The sequence below is a fragment of the Staurois parvus genome, unplaced genomic scaffold (assembly GCF_062004578.1).
Source record: "Staurois parvus isolate SC_StPar_1 unplaced genomic scaffold, SC_StPar_1.0 ptg001089l, whole genome shotgun sequence".
NCBI lineage: Eukaryota > Metazoa > Chordata > Amphibia > Anura > Ranidae > Staurois > Staurois parvus.
In genome coordinates this window covers 953,630-970,328 of record NW_028318885.1, presented here as the reverse complement: position 1 = coordinate 970,328, position 16,699 = coordinate 953,630, and the positions used below count along the sequence as shown (strand labels likewise).

General features: G+C 45.3%; 1 protein-coding gene across 1 annotated transcript; it reads left to right on the top strand.

The window, feature by feature from the left end:
- Window positions 1-279: 279 nt before the first annotated feature.
- SPTSSA (serine palmitoyltransferase small subunit A) lies at window positions 280-11,854 on the top strand. Its single transcript, XM_089658676.1, has 2 exons — window positions 280-487; window positions 11,186-11,854. Exons 1-2 carry the CDS (start codon window positions 355-357, stop codon window positions 11,287-11,289), a joined length of 237 nt encoding a protein of 78 aa, XP_089514802.1. The 5' UTR covers window positions 280-354; the 3' UTR covers window positions 11,290-11,854.
- Window positions 11,855-16,699: the final 4,845 nt, after the last annotated feature.

Here is a 16,699-nt window from a genome sequence, read left to right as displayed (position 1 = left end):
CTCTGCGCATGTTCTGATACATGCCGGTCTCTAGGAAGGACAATTCTGTCTGATGTCACCTGGGCTCATTCCCGCCCTCTGTAGTCACAAATGTCCTTCCTCCTCACTCCGCGCCTACACTCTATGACACGAGCATCACCCCATCCGGGCACACCCGGCCCAGCCCAACTCGCAAGTCACATGACCGAACTCCGATCACGTGACAACGGATAGCATGAGTCACCCGCTCCGCTATATTGGTAATGAAGTGGGCGTGGCGGGTGCGGGGTCACGAGGTCCGCTGTGTTCCGACAGTCATTACGTCACCGAGGCGCGGAGAGGAGGAGAGCTAGGGCTGATCACACACAGCGGAGGATGAAGGTGTCGTGTGAGTCCGGAGACGGGGGCTCTCTAGGCCGGGCCTGGAAGCAGATGTCCTGGCTGTACTACCAGTACCTGCTGGTCACCGCGCTCTACATGCTGGAGCCCTGGGAGAGGACCATCTTCAGTATCCTTATACAGGAAAACGGGGCCCGGGCGCCACCCGGCCTCTACAGGTTCTCCACACCGGGGGAGAGAAGGATAGAGAGCCGCTACGGGAGTCTATGGAGGGTGGCCATCCAGGGGCCCACAATCTGATTGGACAATGCCTTTTTAGCTGGTCATACATTATACAATTTGCTGTAGATTTACCCACGTGATGTCTGATTGCATACTGAAAGTGTTCAGATCTGGTCTGCTATTGTGGTCAGCCTGAATTGTATAATGTATGGCCAGCCTTCGATCTGCCATCAGCTGTGTAATATGAGGACACACCTAGGCAACTCATCTGCACACAGAGCCTTCTACTACATACATGATGGCAGATCTAAAGGAGTTTGTACAATCGGATTGTGCAGTGTATGCTGAGCTCTGCCAGTGAAAGATCTGTAACCACATCCTGCCAGAGGTGCCCATATATGTAAACGCTTTTCTGTGCTGAGAGCATGTTACTGGCGGGGACCAGAAAGCTGCCATACTGATCAGGAGCTTTCCGATCATATGACTGCCAATCAGAGCGGTCACATGATCGCAATGCCCACCTCTGCATCCTGGCATTTAAATCCGTACTGGCTGGGAGGTGGTGGCGGGAAACAGTCCCTGTAGATGGCTCCTTCTGTATCCACACACAGTGAGCTGTCACTTCATCACCAGCCATCCAGAGTTGGCAGATCAACATCTCACTGTGTGTGTCTGCAGAGGGATCTGTCAGACAGGCGGCCTCTTGGAGATCCTGCCACTTGCGGTGCAATTGCCTTTGTGACATCAGAGCTGGTGGCGATGGGCTGTGTGAGGGCGGCAGATCCGTACATCTGATGTCTCTACAGACCTGTCACACTGGGTGAGTATTTGCAACAATCCAAAATGTTTTTTTGTTCTTTGTGTAAAGCTGGCCATACACTATACAATTTTTCTTATTTTCCTTTAGGTTTCCCTTTTAACTATGTGGTGCAAGGGCCTGCCTGATTGCATAGTAACTGAAAGTGTTTAGGTTTGACCTCCTATTCTATGGTTTTGGTAGCTCTAAAGGAAAATTGTACAAGAGGATTGTATAATGTATGGCCATCCTTGGTAGAGCCGTTTATAGCCGAGGACTTCATCCGAACAATGTAACCCCCAGTCTGCCTCACTGCCAGGGCACAACACCGACCACTATCCCGGCTACCCCTCTGGTAATCTACATTTTATTTTTTGTTAATGCAATTCATTTATTTTCTCAACCACGTTTTACCAGCAGACGCCTTGTACAGCTGGGGTCACGGTGCTAATCTTTGTGAACTCTTACTGCAAATATTTCTGCGTTTATTTATAATGGTTTTACACAAGATTCACACAACTTCCACCCAAGATTAACACATTCAATTCAGTTGGAAACATTTGTGATTCCTGGGTGAAAACATTATCATTGGACCTTTTTAAAGGGTATCCAAAGTCCCGTGTTTTTTTTTTTTTTTTGTGTGCTTTTTTTTTGGACTTTGGATAGAGGGCAATATTGCATTGACATTGGTGATCAGGACAACCGGAGAGAGGTGATGGATGGGGAGTCAAAATTACCTAGTCTTTGTATTCATTGGGGGGGGAAAGGGCGCCATCATTGGTGTCAGGGGAATGCTATCCCATCATTTATCAGAGGGGGAGTGCCCCCGTTGTTGGTGGCGGCGGAGGGAGGGGGAGTGCCCCCGTTGTTGGTGGCGGCGGAGGGAGGGGGAGTGCCCCCGTTGTTGGTGGCGGCGGAGGGAGGGGGAGTGCCCCCGTTGTTGGTGGCGGCGGAGGGAGGGGGAGTGCCCCCGTTGTTGGTGGCGGCGGAGGGAGGGGGAGTGCCCCCGTTGTTGGCGGAGGGAGGGGGAGTGCCCCCGTTGTTGGCGGCGGCGGAGGGAGGGGGAGTGCCCCCCCCTCCCTGTTGGCGGAAGGGAGGCGGTGTTCCCCCCTTCCCCCCTTCCCCCCCCCCCCGTTGGCGGCGGAGGGAGGGGGAGTGCGCCCCCCTGTTGGCGGAGGGAGAGTGACCCCCCCACGTTGTCGGCGGAGGGAGGGGGAGTGCCCCCCTGTCATTGATTATAGTGCTAAAAATAAAACACCAAGTGGTGATTAAATGCCAACAAAGGAAAGCTCTGTGTGTGAAAAAAGTCATATGGGTACAGTGTTGCATGACCGCACAAGTGTCATTCAAAGTGCGACAGCACTGAAAGCTGAAAATTTGACCTGGGCAGGAAGGGGGTAAAAGTGCCCAGTAGGCAAGTGGTTAAATTATGTTGCAATCTATGCAGTTGCCTTTTAGATTTACCAGCCTTATATCTAGTCGGGTAGGCCCTTGCACTCTTTCTTGGTGGTAAATATAAAAGGGATGTTCTATTAGATCTGTATGTCTTGTAGTTTTCTGTTCCATGTTGTTTAGCAGCCTGGGTGATCATTGTTGAGGGAAGGTTCTTATGTAAACCATGTTCTGTTTACTTTACTATATTCATCTGAGGTTACACTGTCCCAGCAGCTGAATGTTGTTTTAGGTGGCACATGTTCCGAGGAGGGAGTGGCATTCAGCTTTCTCCACGAGACACATGGTTGTCACTGGATTTATCCATCTGGTGTGAGGGCTAGTAAACCGGAAATCTTCTATAATATGATCATGAATCATTTACTGCTTGTCTTCCTGATGTTATGTATGTGCCGAGAGCAGTGCTGATCTCAGTGTGCTATTTCCACACTCTTCCAGCACACAGGTCAACATGTGGTGTCTTCATGCCGAGCTTGGTTATCGCTCCTGTAGTGTAGCCAAGTCTTTAGATTGTAGATTATGATAGTAAGATTCTGTTATAGTCATTCACCAGGAAGAGGTGGACTAGGCTTGGAGTTTTTGAGTAGCCCAGTTGTGCTACTAACACCACTAGTAATTACAGTGTATATCCGGACAAAACCTTTTCCATTGGATCGTGTGGGGAAGGGTTACATCCCCTTTTGGGTTTTTGTTGCCATTCAGGGCTCGGATATACAGATGTCTTCCCACTTCCTGGCCTGGTAACACGTTTTACCAGACAAGATGTGAGAGATTGTGTACAACAGGGACACGGACAGAAATGCAAAGCCTTCCTCTGCGGTGTCCTACTTGCAGATTTTCCCTTAGCCTGGGTTCACACTAGAATGAGGTGCAGGATACCCACAATCCGTCTACACTGCCCTTGCGAACTGCAGTAAGTGTCAGTGCAATCTTATTGACACCCCAAATGAAGTTCTTTTGCCTGTACCGGATCGCATGGTACAAAACGACCATGCAATCCGGTTGCAGTGCAGTTCCAAAATTGGTGCATGCAGGACTTTGGTGAAATTTACCACAATCACACCACAATGAATATGGTGCGGTTCAACAAATACTTTAAAGTCCAACACTGCAAAAACAATAAGTTGACAATCTGTGGATCGGAGGGCAGTCTCCAGGAGACACATGTACAAGGCATGAACTCATCCTTAAAGTGATACTAAAGGGTTTTTTTTCATAGAACATACGTGTCATACTTACCTGCTTTGTGCAATGGTTTTGGACAGAGCAGCCCTGATCCATCCTCCTCATTGCTGGTGCTCTTGGCCCCTCCCCCTCAACCCCCCCGCCTCCTACCCCCTTTGGGCACTCATGCTTGCTCGCTCCCGAGCCACCTCTGAGCGTCTATAAGACACAGAGCGAGGCTTGGCCCGCCCCCACTCCCTCCTCACTGGCTGTGGTTGACTCCTGCTGCTGTGTCTCAGCCAATGCAGAGGGAGAGACTCGGGAGAGCTGCTGCCCTCATGCACATTGCTGGATCGGGCTCAGGTAAGTATAAGGGGGCTCAGAGGGGAGCTGCACACTGAAGTATTTTTTACCTTCATGCATAGAATTTATGAAGATAAAAAACCTTTAGCCTTTCCAACCACTTTAAATTATAACTGGCTGTTTATTATTCAGCTATAGTTTCTTCGCCACTAACAAGTCTGCAGATTGGCGACATTGAATTCCTTATGATAGGGACTCCGAACGTGCTGCAGTCAGAGGTTTAGAATGACAGTCAAGCAACTGGTGTACAGTAATGGTAGCTTCCACATTTATCTCAGTACTGGTTTCCTTTAGTAAATTACTCCAGGCGGTAATAAGTTCAAAGTTTTGGGAGGGGTTTACTACTACCAGAGCAGACAGAATCTGGTACAGCTGTGTATAGTAACCAATCGGCTTCAAGGTTCAAGGCCCCTTTCACCCCTTTTTACCCCTATGGATCAGTGGATATAAACAGACTTCAGTCCGCTTAAAAAAAAAAAAAAAAAAAAAAAAAAAAAAAAATCTGTTCCCATCCATCTAGGTGGATCGGAGGGCAGTCGGGAGTAAACAGACAGCGGACAGAAGACTGCAGGGCCATGGATTGAGGTTAGTATTACCCTGTGTTCGATCATCTGTAAAAATGAGCACTATATTCTCCATCAGTAGAGGCGGTGGGGGCATTTATTATTTTATTACTGCCCAGAGTTAAGCTGGTCATACATGTATTGCATTTAGTTGAAAACTGCTTTGTGGGCGGTCCTGTGAGCACTACCCTTTATCGACAAAATTTGATTTTTCAATCACTTTATGTTGAACGAGCTGAGGTGGAAAATATTTGCTCAATCAGCACCTGGTTCCAATCAGATGCAGGCACAAATTCAGTATTTTGACAGGCGGCTGCTTCGGAGGAATCTCTGAGTTTTTTATTTATTTATTTTTTTCTTCTTCTTCAGCCCACAGGTTGAACAAAGTGCGTCTATATGTGTATGGTCAGCTATAGGCTTTAGGAACAATGACATGTAAACCACAGGAGCCTTTGCCTCTGTTTATTGAGATGGATCTGTGTTGGCCTTTCACTGAAACATGACTAGTCTCCGCCTGCACTAATACAGGATTTGTACAGTTGTAGCCTGCCTCAGCTAAGGTTGTTGAGCCAACAGATGTTTTTTGTTTGCAATACACTTCTTCTAGTATACAAGCAACAACGTACAGCTAGACAGTGATATTTAGCTTCAAAAGGAACTTTTTGGAATGTTGATGTTATTATACTCAAAGACTAAGGAAACCTGCCCCTTCCTGAACAAGTTGGATTGCATTTGTGCAAAAGCCCTAGAGGGATGGAAAAGACAGCACAAATGGTTCAGACAGGTGTAATAAGTATCTCCTTTATTCCATGTTTTCACTTTTATTTAATGGCTACTAATGTGGTAATGGCATTGTCCAGTGTATTTACAATAGTGTGCTCATAAAGCAGCCCATCTGTATAAGAAGGATCTGACAATTTTTGCTCTACTCAATTTCGTAAAATTCAGCTCTAGGGTAACATACACATTCTGGGTATTGATTAGGACAGGTGTAGTTGACACCAGAATTCCTCTCTGAGGCTGGCTTTACATGATAACATTTTTTTGCACAATTTTCCTTTAAATGTACCAAAACCATATAATATGAAATCAAAGCAAAACGCTCTCAATTGGAATGCAATTAGGCAGGCACTTGCACTACGTCTATGAAGGTAAATCGAAAGGAAATTGTATCCTGTATGGACAGCTTTACTGTCCTTATTAGCATAAAATATGAAAATACTTCTGATCAACTGATTAATAAGATTCAGCGTTGCTGCCTAAAGCTGGGTGCAGCTGGCCTCTTTGTAAAGAAATAGTTAAAGCTGGCCATACTTGATGCCATTTTCTCCTGCAACCACAAGTTGCAGGAAAACCGCTCAATTCCCCCATCAACACACTCCGTGATGACGGGAAATCCCTCCTGTGCAGCCAGTGATTCTTGCTAGTGGCTATAATAACCTCTAGCAATAGTCGCATGTAAAATCCAGCAGGCTAATTGTACCCAAGTTGATCAATTATTATTATTATCATTATACAGTATTTATAAAGCGCCAATAGTTCGCTCAGCGCTGTACATTACAAAGGGTGACAGAACAATACCAATACAATGCAAAATATGAGGGGATTGAGGGCCCTGCTCTTTGGAGTTTACAATCTAGGAGGGAGGGGATGGTGGCACAGGAGGAGATAGCTGTGGGGGATGGAGTGGTAGGAAGAGTGGAGGAGGTTGGTCAAGTTAGCAGGGTAGGCTTCCCTGAAGAGATGGGTTTTCAGGGTGCGCCTAAAGGAGAGGAGATTAGGTGATAATCTGATGGGTTGGGGCAGGGAGTTCCAGAGGATGGGTGACACCCTGGAGAAGTCCTGGAGGCAGGCATGGGAGGAGGAGAGCAGGGAACTAGAGAGAAGGAGGTCTTGTGAGGAGCGGAGTGTGCGTGCTGGGCGGTACTTGGATATTAGGTCAGTGATGTAGTTCGGGGCAGTATGGTGGACAGCTTTGTACGTCAATGTTAGGATTTTGAATTTGATCCGTTGCGCAATCGGAAGCCAGTGGAGTGATTAGCAGAGGGGGGTGGCGGAATCAGAGCGGTTGGAAAGGTGAATGAGTCTGGCAGCCGTATTCAGGATCGACTGAAGCGGGGATAGCCAGCGGCGAGGCAGGCCAGTGAGGAGGGAGTTGCAGTAGTCGAGTCGTGATACGATGAGGGAGTGGATGAGCTGTTTAGTGGTTTCTGGGGTTAGGAACGTGCAGATTTTGGCGATGTTGCGGAGGTGGAGTCTGCACGAGTTTGTTAAAGATTGGACTTGGGGCTGGAATGATAGGTTGGAGTCCAGAATGACACCAAGTACTCTGGCCTGCCAATTGATCAACTTGGGTAGATTCAGCCTGCCCATACAAGGTTCGAATCTGAGCTGGTCCCTGCCGAACATTCAAAGATTTGAACGTTCTATGGCCGGCTTTAGTCACATCCATTACATGAAGCAGTGTTTCTCAACTTTTTTTTTTTTTTTCAGTCAAGGCACCCTTTAAAATTTGAACAATCTCAATATATATCTGTGTCCAGGGCCAGTCACTCACATCTGTTTGTTTCATGAGAGATTACATGCAAGTGGCTGCATTTAGCTGCGAGCACTGGCAGCCTCCTATTGCTTTCAATGGGGTTGTCCCTTGCAACTAATTCCGGGAACCCCCGCTGGGGTTCTTGCATGTAATTGGAATGTGGGTGCGTTTGCAGGTGCAAATGCTCTCTAAAAAATACACTGCTCAAAAAAATTAAAGGGACACCTTGAAAACACATCAGATCTCATTGGGGAAAAATGATCATGTTGGTTATCTATACTGATATGGACTGGGTAATGTGTTAGGCATGTAAGGATGCCCCAATGATTGATGGAAATTAAAATTATCAACTTACAGAGGTCTGCATTCAAAGACACCCTGAAAATCAACTGGATAAAATTATGCAGCAGGCTAATCCATTTTGCTGAAATTGCATTGCAGCAACTCAAAATGGTACTTGTATGCATGCCTGAAAATGTCGGGGCATGCTTCTAATGAGACGCTGGATGGTGTCCTGGGGAATTTCCTCTCAGATCTGGAGCAGGACATCACTGAGCTCCTGGACAGTCTGATGTGCAACCTGGAGGCATCGGATGGACTGAAACATGATATCCCAGAGGTGTTCTATTGGACTTAGGTCAGGCAAGTGTGGGGGCCATTCAATGGTATCAATTCCTTCATCCTCCATGAACTACCTGAATACTCTCTTCACATGAGGCTGGGCATTGTCGTGCACCAGGAGGAACCCAGGACCCATTGCACCAGCGTACGGTCTGACAATGGGTCCAAAGATTTCATCCCGATACCTAATGGCAGTCAGGGTGCCATTGTCTAGCCTGTAGAGGTCTGTGCGTCCCTCCATGGATATGCCTCCCCAGACCATCACTGATCCACTGCCAAAGCGGTCATGCTGTACGATGTTGCAGGCAGCATAATGTTCTCCATGACTTCTCCAGACCCTTTTTACATCTGTCACTTTGCTCAGGGTGAACCTGCTCTCATCTATGAAAAGCACAGGGTGCCAGTGGCGGACCTGCCAATTCTGGTGTTCAATGGCAAATGCCAATCGAGCTCTATGGTGCCAGGCAGTAAGAACAGGGCCTACTAAGGCTGTCAGGCCCTCAGGCTACCCTCATGAAGTCTGTTTCTGATTGGTCAGAGACATTCACACCAGTGCCCGGCTGGAGGTCATTTTTTTTAGGGCTCTGGCAGTGCTCGTCCTGTTCCTCCTTGCACAAAGGAGCAGATACTGGTCCTGCTGATGGGTTAAGGACCTTCTATGGCCCTGTCCAGCTCTCCTAGAGTAACTTCTTGCCTCCTGAAATCTCCTGTGCTGGTAGACGCAGAAAACTTTCTGGCAATGGCATGTATTGATGTGCCATCCTGGAGGAGTTGGACTGCCTGTGCAACCTCTGTAGGGTCCAGATATCGCCTCATGCTACCAGTAGTGACACTGCCCCTAGCCAAATGCAAAACTAGTGAAAAAACAGAAAAGATGGGTAGGTAAAAAAAATGTCATTGGCCTCCACCTGTAAAACCATTACTGTTTTGGGGGTCATCTCATTGTTGGCCATCTAGTGCACCTGTCAATTTCATTAATACCAAAGCAGCTGAAACTGATTACCAACCCCCTCTGCTACTTAACTGACCAGATCAATATCTCAGGATTTTGACTTGATGCTATACTCTGATTATAAAGTATTCCTTTACTTTTTTTTTGAACAGTGTACTCGATCTTGTCAGAAGTTTAGGGCTGTCTCGTGTCCAAGGCTCACTTCTTGTCTAATCTTAAGAAGAGGAATTGGCCCTCCCAGTCCTTCTCTTGAAACTACATGAGGATTAGTTTTTACATTATGGGGAATAGTATAACGGGTGGGTCTTGAGTAGCTTGGTAGGAGAAAACTGGGCATGGTTGACAAACTCAGGCAACCGTCTTTTCAATTCACAGCCAGGGATAGGAGCAGAGTGAACGTCTGTGAGATCAGAAGATATTTTTCTGTACTTGCAGAGTCTTTTAAATGATAAAACATGGGGAAGTGTAGCTGTATCACCAGGATGTACTGCATATGTTTTTTGATACTCTGCTCGGTCAAGTTTCTAGCGTGGGAACCTGCATGCATTGATCCTAGCTGTGCCATAGTTTGAATGGATAAGGTTCAGCTTATATGTTACTTAAAGATACAATGTCAAACTTTGGTTTTAATTTGTTTGTTTTATGACCTTGTGAATATGCTGACCAGCGCAGATTCAATTTAATATGTAACACATTTATCAGTGCACATGGTGCGTAAAAAGATAATGTACTGATTGTAAAAGCATAGTATCGTTTTAAACATTACTTTTATTGTAGGGCAAGTTTCATTGAAGCTCTCATGCTTTCTGCCTGTTGAAACAACTGATAAACCGCATGATACTGTTTTAAACTGTAATAAACTGACAGTAAATGAAAAAGCGTTCCCAGACATGAATGCAATCACATGTGCTACTATGACAGCCTTAACTTTTATTAGGAGACACCGAACATTCTAGTTTCAGACTCAGAAGCTATTTTGGAGGAAACTAAATTTTGTTTGGCAGGAACAGCACAGGCTATTCCCATAGTTACATATAGGGGGAGATTTACTAAAGCCTGGTACACGTGGGCCAAAAATCGGCTGGTATTGAACGGTTCAACAGAAATCGGCCAACATTCTGCCCATGTGTACAGCAGTTTGTCTGACAGAAGCTGGCCATTTTGTCTGTTCAAATGGGCATACGGGAAAAGCAGCAGCTGATCAGCGCTCGCAGCCAATGGCTGCGAGCACTGACCAGTGTGTTCTGGGGGGGTAGTCCCACTGTTGAACACAGTAGCTCAGCAGGGAGATTGCTGTACTCACATTACATAGTAAAGTGTACTCCTCTTGTTCAGCCTGCTGGGTGTGTACCAGACTTAAAACTGGAGTTCTCAGAATCTGGTTGAGTTGTACATAGTTGCCAGTCAGCTTTTTAACTTCAGCTTGTTCAGTTAAGCTTTGACAATTAATAGAAAAAAAAAATTTGCAGCAGTTGTCCCATAATGTAATAGTTTAGTACGCAACTTTTGAGATCCAATCACAACACTTCATGCAAATTATCCACGGGGGTGAGCACAACGTTTTCTTTTAAATAATAGAACAAATGATTTTCGTTTAATCACTACAGTATTTGTCCATTAAAAATTGAGTGACCAAGACCGCGTATGCTTGGAAACAAAAGAATATAACACATCATCATGAGAACTTCTATTCTGGACTATTATTCATCAGATATTCTCATCATGTGTGCCAGGCTTAAAGGTAAACTTATCAAGTGCACTAAGCTTGTTTTAGAAGCCCCTAAAAGTTCCTCCAGATCTGCTATTTGCATTAAATTGCAGATATAGTAAACATGTTTTATTACATCCTAAAAGATCACATTTTCTTATCACTGGCAAAAACAAACATTGATTTGACTTTGCTGACCATTAGAAAATTGTAGAGAAAATTTAGTTATATGGCTGGCTTCACTGAGAAAAGCATGGTGTGGAACAGTGAGGTCCTGCTGACATTTGAGGATTCTTGTAGCCACAGGTGTGTGTGTGTGTTGGTTTTTTTTTTTTTTTGGGAGGGGGTTAATTATTGCATAACACCTTGGTGACTGAACTTCTGCTTTTAGTTTTCTCACTTTTAATAACAACACTTATGTCTTGGATGCCTGCCAGCATTGAATAAAATAAATCTACTCGACTGAATTCCTTAACTCTTTCTTCAGATTCCATGTTGGTCTCTATCGTTGGCATGGCCCTGTATACAGGATATATATTTATGCCTCAGCACATCCTTGCAATTTTGCACTACTTTGAGATTGTTCAATGACACAGAAGAGCCTTGCTTGGCAAGGGCTTTGAGGACAGAGCGATAACATTGCAGCATTTCAGGCATCAGACAAGGATCCAGAAGATGGCACCAGTGCTTGAGCCTGCCGAGACGCCTAGGTGGAAGGTGCGGGATCTCCGGAGGGAGCACTCATGATCTTGCTCCAATCAATGAGGGCACTTTGAAGCTCTAAATTCTCAACCACCATTATTTCAACTAGTCTTGTTAACCAAGGGCTCTGCAACACATTGCCTTTCTCGCAGGGTTTATAGCAGTATTTTTGTTGTGTTTTGTAAGAACAGCTATTTTTAATATTGCACTGTATATGTATTTTATTTAGTTGCTTATTTTTAAAGATGGCAGATTAAGATTTATATTTAGCAGTGCCAGTTAGCTTTGTACACAATTTCCTCTTTTGTGACTGAAACACTTCTCACCTGTACATCTGTTGTTGTAAATACGGATTTGAATGTAAACACTTTAAACTTAAAGTAATGTTTTCTCAACAAACTAAAATGCAAATATATGTTTTCAGCATAAATAAATCTCTCTTGTGACCTATAAATCAGTTGTCTTTAAAATGAATCCCACTCCCTTTCTTTTGCCTGCAGTAAAAAGTTTAAAGCATGTCTAGCATGAACTCTTCTTTTTTGGTCTGTTAAGTTGGCCATACATGGATTGAAATTCAGTCAGTTCAGCAGGGGCCAGGTGAATTTCAATCCATGTATAGAAGGGGTGCTCAACCTGTGGCCCTTGGAGACCTCTGATATGGTTCTTGACCTCAAACCAGGGAAGTGCACTTCTATTGCATCCTACAGATTTGGTGCACTTTCTGAAAGCACCCCAAAACTCCTGAATGCAGGAGTCTAAGGCAAAGCACAGCTAACCTGCAGGAAAGCTGCTGGAGCACTGTGCTTAAGCCACGATGGAGGTGACCCACAACCCATTAGTGTAAAAGCAGCCTTATAGGAGGCTTAGGACAGTAAGAGCTCATGTGCATCTGCGGTTGGGGGGGGTAAAAAGCCATAGTTGAAGCATGTTTTTCCCACATCCCCCTCAACCACTGGTATAGCGTCAGGGGTTGCAATGGTGACCCCCGCCCCATGCTCCAGGGGGCCCGTGCAGCCTCCCTGTCATTCTGTTTTACACTTGGACAGGAGGGGTGGTGGGGATGGCATATACAGGAACTGATCCTCTCCATTTTCCTTCTGCAACTGCAGCAAGCTGGCTTCTCCTGCTCTCCCTTCTGCCGGCATTTAGCGTCTGCAGGAGTAAAATGTTTATTATGTATTCAGAATAAGTAATTTTAATCAATTTAATATTCTGGCCTGCGACCGGTTACCAAATCACTTAAGTAGGCCTCACTCTTCAAAAGGTTGTGTACCCCTGATGTACAGGGTGGCTGGTTGTACAAGTTAGTCTATCAATTTGACTTGTGTGCAACTAGCCTGTTGACCGTTCTCCCCCAAAACATTCAGTGCTGCCAGCTATAGCTAGTAACGCTGATCATTCTATTCTAGGGCAGGGAAGGCTCTGTCTGTCAGAATACAATACCATAGTGGTTTCACCTGACCATGTATAATGGAGGAATCTGCTCGCTCCCCCCCCCCCCCCCCCCCCTTCTTCCTTTTTTTTTTTTTTTTTTGTGTGTCAAACTCATTGAACCAGCATTACCTATACAGTTGGAAGTGTTTTGTTAGATCTGTTTTGAAAACTGCAAAGAATACCTGTTGGTCTTGTCAAATCTTGTGACCTTAAAATGTTCTATGCATTCTGCCTGTGCTACTGTTACCAGTTACATCACATCTAAGCTGCAATATATTACATTTTTGTTGTTCGGGTTTAGCTACACTTTAGACCTCATGCATTTTAGTGTAACAAACAGAGCGTTATGGTCCATAAAGCAAACGTTTTTGAATGATCTAAATGTAAACAATGGACTTCTATGTACATTTTGTCCACTTTATGTTCAGGACTGTTTACACTAGTAATTTCCGAAAGTGTCTTCCAGGACAGCCACAGGAGAGATGGTTGGCTCTGCCCTCTACAAGAAGCACAATTCCACAAACCGTTAAGAGGCCCCTTCCAGCTCCTCTTCCTCAGTTGTTGTTGTGTTTCCTGACCATTCAAGAAGACACGTACCTTTTTGTGTTCTAGCTGAGGGGGTGGGCAACCTTTTTGAGCATGGTGTGCCAAAAAATGTTTTCGAAGAAATTGAGAGTGCCAGTTATATTAAAGTCAACTTTGCACACTCAATCATGAAAAGGATTTTTTGTACAGTAAATTCTGTAAATTAATTGAATAAGAGTAAGAAATCATTTGAGCTTTCAGCGATGACCTAAGATCAGCCCCTAATTTCTGCACCTCTAAGCCTCAGATCAGCAACCAATTTGTGCATGTTCATCCCTCAGATCACCCTAGTCCCTGCAACTTTACACCTCATATCATCCCAATTCCTGCACCTTCAGACCTCAGATCAGTCCCAATATCTGCACTTTCACACCTCAGGTTACCCTAATTCGTGCACCTCCGGACCTCAGTTCACCCCCAATTCCTGCTTTTTACAACCCAGATCAGCCCCAATTCCTGTTCCTTCAGGCCTCAGATTAGTCTCAATTCCAGCATTTTCACACCCCTGATCAGATGTAAATACCTGCATCTTTACACCTCTGATCATCTCCAATTCCTGCACTCAGATCAGCCCCAATCCTTGCATATCCAGGCCCCAGATCAGACCCAATTTCTGCAACTTCACACCCCATTCTCCACCAATTCCTGTGCCTTTTAGGCCTTGGATCAGCCCCAATTCCTGCACCTTCACTCAGATCAGCCTCAATCCCTGCACCTCCAGGCCCCAGATCAGCCCATTTCTGCACCTTCACACCCCATTTTCCTGCGCCAATTCCTGTGCCTTCAGGCCTCAGATAAGCCCCAAATCTTGAACCCCCAGAACTCTGATCACAGTTCCTGCACCTTCACACCTCAGATCACCCCAATTCCTGCACCTCCAAGCCTTAGATCAGCCCCAATTCCTGCACCTCTAAGCCTCAGATCAGTCCTAATTCCTGCACCTTCACACCTCAGATCAGTCCCAAGTTTTGCACCTCCAAACCTGAGTTCACCCCAATTCCTGCATTTTTACAACCCAGATCAGCCCAATTCCTTTTCCTTCAGGCCTCAGATCAGTCCCTATTCCTCCCCCTTTCAAATCTAAGCATCCCCAATTCCTACACCTTTACAGCTCATATCACCCCAAATCCTGCACTTTCACACCTGATCACCTAATAATACACTATCATACCTCAGCCCACCCCAATTCCTACATTTGTTACTCATGAAAGATTGCTGTGGAAGGGGTTAATAGCCATTTGAAGATCACCTCCAAGCTGAGCAAAGCGCATGGTTGCTGAGGAAAAGAAATGTTACGAGGGAGGGCAGGTACACCGATAGCAAAAGCCTAGCCATGAGCTGGCTCAAGCAAAAAGTGTTGTAACACAGAGGAAAAGTACTGAATATAATTACCCTTTCAAAGTAAGAACAAGCAGCCTGGGGAATCTGACTCGACACAGCTTCAGTACAGAGAGAGCAACGCAGGAACCGACACCAGTGGGAATAGAGGTGGGCAGGCATGAGCTGCACTGCTTCTTTTGTATGCAGCTGCTGACCAACTTTGTTTGGGAAGTGGGTCTCCCAGGACTCCCCTTGGGTGCCATCCTTGATTCTGTCGCACTGGTGCCGGGGGTTGCCTACCTTTGTTGTAGCCTCTCTCAGAGGAGCTTTGTTGCAGACGTGCCAGGTATTTGTACTGGACTCTATTCTTTTATAGATGCCTGGGACCAGGGAGCTGCACATGTTTCTGTGCACACAGGACCTCCTGCCATGGAGAGGTCTCTGGACACCAAAGCAACTGTGTAAGAGGTATGGCGATGCTGGGGGGTTGAAGATGTAATTTTTATGGACTTTACTGGTTTCCCTAGGCTAATTCAACAGAGCATCCTCACAGTGCTAAGAAAAGGTGCAGAAAATGCAGTTCCAAGCTCTGACTTTTGTACTGAAAATGTATGTGAAAAATTTATTTTGCTAGTGGGGGCATTCAGAGTCCCCTTTTTTGCTGGAGCTTTTGAGTTCTATGTGGGAGGAGATGATCAAAGCCTTTCACTTATTTAAGACTGCTGTCTCAAACCTGAGGCTTTCCACATCGCAGTCTGTTCCTCACCTGATTGAATTCCGTCTCCTTATTAAGCCAGCGTTGGACACCCAGAATATTGGGTCCCAGGCAGTTGAGAGGAAGTGAGTTTAGAGGATGAGGAAGGAGAGGCAAATGAGGGTACTGCTAACAGGTTCCTTTTTCCTGTTGAAGAAACTAATGAATTGCCTAAATCTATTTATACAACAGAACAGATAGAGGATTTGTAGCCAGCACAGTAAACCAGCCCAGGATGTTATGTAAAAGCAGCTTTAGGAAAAGAGAGAACTTTCTCATCCATGAGTCTTTAAGAGACATGATTCTGAAACAGTGGAAGGAAGCAAAAGCAGGAAAGGAAGATATTTTTGTGTAAAACTCATAAGCATAGGTTCCCCTTCCATTCTAAAGAAGCATTATTTTTCAAATATCCAAGATTAGATGGCCCCGTATCTCAAGTCTCCAAGGATGTTGACCTCTCTTTGGAGGATTCATGTCTAATCATTGACCAAATGGATAGAAAAGCAGAATCATTGTTAGAGAGCTTAGGATGCTTCTGTTTTTTCTTTGGGTCCTGCCTTGGCTTCTACCTGCTTAGCCAGAAATTTGGACGTGTGGGTTAGAAAACTGAGTAATCTTCATATGACACTCCCTTAGACCAGATTCAAGAGGCTTTATCACTTGCATCTAAGTTGGTGGCATTTTTGGCAGATTCGGCAGTGGAGTGCAATAAAGCTACAGCACTTAACTCCACCTGTAGGGCTTTTTGGCTCAAAGCTGGGGATGGAGACCTGCCTTCCAAAGCTGATTCTGCAATATCCCATTTGAGGGAAATCTGGTTTTTGGATCAGGTCTGAAAGCCATTTTGACTCGTTCTAGAAGGGTGGTAATTTTTCCGGTTAAGAGTGGGTTTTACGTTAAAAGGTCTTTTCGAGTTCACCAGAACAAATCCTAGGCTGACTCTAAAAAAGCAAAGTCCACTAACAAACTCTGGTCTTTTAACAAGGACAAAAACAACCTCTTCACTTCTCGTGACACCCCTAAAGAGAACAAGTCATGTCATGTTGGAGGGAGACTTTATCGTTTTTGCAGGGAATGGGAACATATGAGCACTGAGCTTGTTAATCCTGTAGTTTATAAGAGAATGTTACAAATTTAAGTTTGCCAACTTCCAGCAGTCAGATGATCCTCATCATACCGTACTGGCTGAGGAGAAACTGGTTTTCG